The 6,107-nt window shown below is 36.5% G+C and overlaps 1 protein-coding gene across 1 annotated transcript in view; it reads right to left on the reverse strand.

The window, feature by feature from the left end:
• PKN2 (protein kinase N2) overlaps positions 1-6,107 on the reverse strand; it is a 171,834-nt gene that overhangs the window by 45,336 nt on the left and 120,391 nt on the right. Inside the window, 2 exon segments of the mRNA XM_017850747.1 lie at positions 3,559-3,668; positions 4,983-5,168. Of these exon segments, the coding sequence (XP_017706236.1) occupies positions 3,559-3,668; positions 4,983-5,168 (296 nt within the window).

Consider the following 6,107-nt stretch of genomic DNA (forward strand, 5'->3'; position numbering starts at 1 on the left):
GTGATCCGCCCGTCTCGGCCTCCCAAAGTGCTGGGATTACAGGCTTGAGCCACCGCGCCCGGCCTGTTATTATTATTATTATTTTGAGATGGAGTCTTGCTCTGTCACCCAGGCTGGAGTGCAGCGGTGTGATCTCGGCTCACTGCAACCTCCGCCTCTGGGGTTCAAGCAGAGCCTCAGCCTCAGTCTCCGAAGTAGCTGGGATTACAGGCATCTGCCACCGCACCCAGCTAATTTTGTATTTTAATAGAGATAGGGTTTCACTATGTTGGTCAGGCTGGTCTTGAACTCCTGAGTTCAGGTGACCCGCTTGCCTCGGCCTCCCCAAAGTGCTGGGATTACAGGCATGAGCTACTGCACACAGCTAACTTCTTAAAATCTTGTTATTTACCTCACCTTGCCCTTTCACTCCTGTCATCATACTGTCATACCAGAAACTATAATCCTTTCACAATCTCAACTGTCTGCATACTTCTCTCTGAACATTATCTCCTAACATTCTAGTTCACTCTAATACCTCAACATCCACTGATACAACAATCCCACTGTTAGTCCCAATCCATGAATCCTACCACCTTTTCACTTGTCCTAACTGCTTTGATACTCTCTTCCCTCCTTTCCCAGTGATTCGTCAACATTTTCTATAGCTCTGCTCTTAACGACACTGAAATCTGTTAAAATTGTTCTAAGTTTTGTTTCTAAGGACAGGGCTCTTCTCTGTTTCTAATATTGATAAAGAACTTTTACTATTATGTTAGTAAAGTTACTCTAAAGGAAAGGTGCAAAAAGTTAAGTAACATTTTGTCTTTTATTTCAATCTCTCATGGGAGTTTAAGCTTTTTATAACAGGAAGGCTGAGGGAATTCAGGGAAAATGAAAAATTGCATAGCTACAAGAAAATATAAAAGAGTAACCCGACAGAATAGAAAGAGCACAGAGCTGGTAGTCAGTAGACTTCATTAAAAATCCTGGATTAGGCCAGGCACGGTCTCAAGAGTGTAATTGGATTAGGCCAGGCTCAAGAGTGTAATCCCAGCACTTTGGGAGGCCAAAGTGGGCAGATCACCTGAGGTCAGGAGTTCCAAGACCAACCCGACCAACATGGAGAAACCCCATTTCTCCTAAAAATACAAAATTAGACAGGAGTGGTGCATGCCTGTAATCCCAGCTACTCGGGAGGCTGAGGCAGGAGAAGCGCTTGAACCTGGGAGGCAGAGGTAGAGATGAGCCGAGATTGCGTCATTGCACTCCAGCCTGGGCAACAAGAGCAAAACTCCATTTCTACAATGAGGAAAAAAAAAAAAATCCTGGATTATACCCTGGACTAGTTATTTAGCCTGAGGGCCAAAATTTCCTTAGTTTGTAAAATGGAGCTAAATTATACCAACAATTTAAAAATGTTTTTTCTAATAGCAAAATCCAAATGATATTTTACATAAAACCCCAAAACAACAACAAAAAAGACTGTGTTGCCTCTTGAGACAACTCTGCAGAACACTGAAGCTCCACAGAACATAATTTGAATTTTTCTAGATCATTCTAGATCTAGATCATTTCTAGAACTATCCTACAAGTCTAAAAAAAACTACGAATTTTTTATCTCGAAACATTACAGACAACTTAGTTCTGGAATGCCATAGAAGACAAAGTTGACATATGAGACAAAATGCTGGAAACAAACATGTCAGTTTAAAGCAATATTTCCTATAAATTTTTTCTTCTTTTTTTACTACGGCCGCTTGAAATGTTTCTATTGGTACATGTTTTTATAAACATTTTCTATAAATAGTCTATAAATATAAGGGATAAAAGAATAGAAAGCACATGAAAATGTAAAATATCCTATGTAAACAGAAGGAGCTATTTTAATAGGGAATGTGGTCTCTGCCAAGGAAAAGTTTATAATCAAATTAGGGGTAAGAAACAGCCTATCAAGAACCTAGAGGATCTGCTTAACATGCACAGTGTCTTCCAAGTTTTAAAAGGAGCATTACTCCAAAGTGAGAAAAATGCCTGATGCCATTGAGGCAAAAAACATTTTTAGGTGAACAATACAATGGTAGGTAAAGAACAAACAATAGTTATCACAGTCTTTTATTGTTCTAAGCTTGTAGTTTAGGAATTTAAAACCATATTATCTATTCCAGGCACTCATCATCTTCTGCTGTCTCCTCCTCTGTGCTACTGTTATCTTTCTATCTCATTCAAATCATCAGACAGAAAAAGAGCAACCATTTAAAAGTTAAGACACTGAAGGTCTAGTACCAGTCCTGAAATTTATTGGTATGTAACTAACCTGGATCTTGGTTTCCTCAACTACAAAATAATGGTAAGATTCTGAATTACTTGTAATTTATCTTTTCAATATAAAACTTTATTAACAATAACCTTTTCATAAGAAAAATCTCCTAGTCATTTTCCTTCTAATAACAATTCTTTAAGTTTCCTTTTTATATTACTCGATAATTACCTTAAATAGGCTCTGAAATGAAAGAAAATGACATTAGTTAGTTAGTTCAACCAGTTAGTTCTCCATTCTCAAATCCCCTTTCATTATATTCAAATTCACAGCCATACTTCAAACCCTAGGCTAAAAGAAAGAATACCCCTGAATGGCTTAAATGTACCAGGCAATGCAAGGTATTTTACATACAGTACCCTGGTTTTTCATTGTAACAGTTCTGTGAGTATTATTACATTCTTAACTCCACTTTAGAGTTGGTAAAACATTGAATGCTTTTAAAATGTTTTGGGGATTACTGTTCTAGCCACTACTTTTAAAATTGGGAAATAATTAAAATTTAATGCTTTCCCAGTTTTAAAAGTAGAGCCTTAGAATAGTAAACATTTTCCCCAAACATTTTCACAGCATACATCGTTAAGCATTGTAAATTTGCTTTCATTAACATAATTAATTTTTAGAATAACATATACCATCAACCTAAATACCAAATAATAAAAAAGTTTAGTATCTTTTATTTAGTTTTTAGATAAAATTACGATTACGTAATTTTCCTCTCACAATCCAATGAATGGATTTGAATTTAAAAGTTATCACTATGCATTTAAATCTACTGTGGACCAAGTTAACCTCTGTTGGGTTCTATGGCCACAGACTGAATTCTAGTTATTCAAATTATTCTTGAAAGACACTGAAACACATAGAAGGCTGGGTGACCAAGCCTAATAGCTCATTTCAAATATAGCTTGAGTAAGATATCCTACACATGGTGAGCCAGAAGAATCGCCTTAGTTGTTAGACAGCGCATTATTAAGATCACCTATATGCTTCAATATTACACCTTACTGATCTTTCAGGTTGCTATGAATGAAACATTTTCAAATTACTACACAAATGAAAGATCCTACAGCTGATATTCATCTCTATATTAAGGTAGACTTTATAACTCATTGAATAAGAAATATAAAAAACAACTTAAGTTCCATTTTTATTCTTGTTAAGAATACAACTTGTTGAAACCTTCTAAAAAATATAACTCACATTTAAAATGAATTATAATATAATTAATATTCAAGTAAAAATGTTAATCCTCTTACCCTGTCTAGTTCCAGTGTAAACTTCTGGTCCCATGACTGATTGGAAATTGGCTTCCAGCTAGTTTGGCCAACCACAGTATTATCAAGCTTCAAAACAGCACAGACATCATCTGTAATTAAAATTTACAAACTTGCTTAAAAACTTAAAACCTTTATAAAAAACAGAAGTACTGCTGTTTAATTAGGCATAAAAGTCTTAAGACCCTTTGAAAATAAAGTTTTTCATAATCAATATTAAAATGTTTGAATCTTAAATGGCTAGTTTTATATATACCTACACTCCTACTAGACACTCTCAAATTGTTTGTGTTTGACAAAAACACAAATAGTGACTGCTATCTCTTTTGTTTACATTGGCATGTGACTGAAAGAACAGATAAATAGTTGTTTGCCACACTGTGTTTGTGTGAATATCAATCAGTTTTTCTTTCTCTATCTGATATTTACAGAGCTTGCTGCCTTAAACAATTCTTTATTTTCACATTTTTCTTAAAGCCTCTCTCTATACACAGGAAAGCACAGGCAAATTCACTTTTGTATTCTACGGTAGGTTGAACTGTCACATGCTTTTCCCCTGTTATATATCTATATGTAGTTTATGCTTATACTTCAGAATTTCTCCCCAGTGCTTTCCAAATCTCTTGCGTTTTACTCTCCTCGAATGACACCCCTACCATCCCCCATCTCAGTGGACTACCAGGCTATTATCTCAGTAAACACATCTGGATCAGCAGTTAGATTACCAAAATTTCAATGTTACTATTAAGGTGTCACTAAACCATTAAAAGAATCAAGGCTGGAGATGGTGGCTCACACCTATAATCCCAGCACTTTGGGAGGCTGAGGGAGAAGGAAAGCTAGAGTCCCTGAGTTTGAGACCAGCCTGGGAAACATAGTGAGACCCTGTCTCTAAAACAAAAAAATAGCCAGGCATGGTGGCACGTGTCTATAGTCCCAGCTACTTAGGATGCTGAGGTAGGAGGATCACTTAAGCCCAGGACGTTGAGGCTGCAGTGAGACATGACTGTATCACTGCACCTAGCCTGGGCAACAGCAAAACGCTGTATCAAAAAATAAAGAAAAATAAAGGAATCAAGATATGATTCTACAAGAAGGACCAGTCTCATAGCTTCTGTACACCTTCAGTTTGGCATAAGAGTGATGCTCAGTAGTTCATTCTTCCAAAAGAACTGATGTTATTTGTCATTCAGTTTTCTAATGTATTTTTAACAAAATAGAATTTGTTGCCTTTTTGCTTCCTGTCATCAAAGGTTTTAATATTTTAAAATTAAATTATAAAAACCATAATTTTAAAGTGTTTTGTCCAACTTGAACACTTCATATTCTTCTCTATCTCCATTCAGAAATCCCTTCTATAAGCACTTTAGTTTGTTACACGATTTTTAAAAATCTGGTTACTGAACTGGACAAGTCATCGGTTTTTAGAAGATTTCGACTACTTCCGCTTTTACTTTTACTCGTTCTGCTCATGAAAGATGATCTGGTTTCACTTGGACTCCAACCAGGCAGTGCAACTGATGCTGCTTTTGACCGTCCAGGGACATTCTCTAGGATATCTTGGCAGCCCATAAGACGAACTTCCAAAGTACCTGTTAGCATACATAAATATCAAATAAGAACATCAATCCTTAATCCATGGAATGCTTAATCTAAATCTGTTACCTATTCAAAAAAAGAAAAAAAAAAAAATCTGGTAACAAAAACTCTTCTCCCAGAGGATTTGTGAGGTCCCAGAGGATTTGTGAGGTAGTTATCATCTTTCCTATTTTAATTAGAGAAACCATTACAAATTCCTTAGACAATTAGAAGAAATTTTATAGAAAAGAACAGCACCTTCTGGCTGTGCACAGTAGCTCTCTTGCCTATAATCCTAGCACTTCGGGAGGCCGAAGTGGGTGGACTGCCTGAATTTAGGAGTTTGAGACCAGCCTGGGCAACATGGTTAAGACTCTGTCTCTACTAAAAATACAAAAAATAGCTGGATGCGGCAGTGTGCGCCTGTAGTCCCAGCTACCCGGAAGGCTGAGGCACGAGAAGTGTTTGAACCCAGGAGGCAGAGGTTGCAGTGAGCCGAGATTGCGCCACTGTATTCCACCAAGACTCTCTCTCCAAAAAAAAAAAAAAAAAAAAAAAGAAAAACGAATCCCCAAAAAGCTGTCTGTCTGTAGGGCATAAAACAAAACAAGTTACATAAACTATGTTGGTAGAGGTATGGGAGGAGAAACATAAAGCTAAATAATATGCCATTAAAATGGCACATGAAAACTGGAAATAAGGAAGTCTCACTATGTGAAAAGGAACTACGTTTAATAGTTAACATAGTTAACACAGAAAAGAACTTTACAAGGTTTTTGATTAACTAAATAAATTTGTGTTCTATTTGATGTAAAATGACATTATCTTTCCATTTTGTTAGTTTAATTAGCCAAAAAATTATGGGTTGTAATTAAGCATAAAATAACTTCAATCGGCCGGGCGTGGTGGCTCAAGCCTGTAATCCCAGCACTTTGGGAGGCCGAGACGGGCGG

This window comes from Rhinopithecus bieti, unplaced genomic scaffold (assembly GCF_001698545.2).
Source record: "Rhinopithecus bieti isolate Rb0 unplaced genomic scaffold, ASM169854v2 scaffold_1467, whole genome shotgun sequence".
Taxonomy (NCBI): Eukaryota; Metazoa; Chordata; class Mammalia; order Primates; family Cercopithecidae; genus Rhinopithecus; species Rhinopithecus bieti.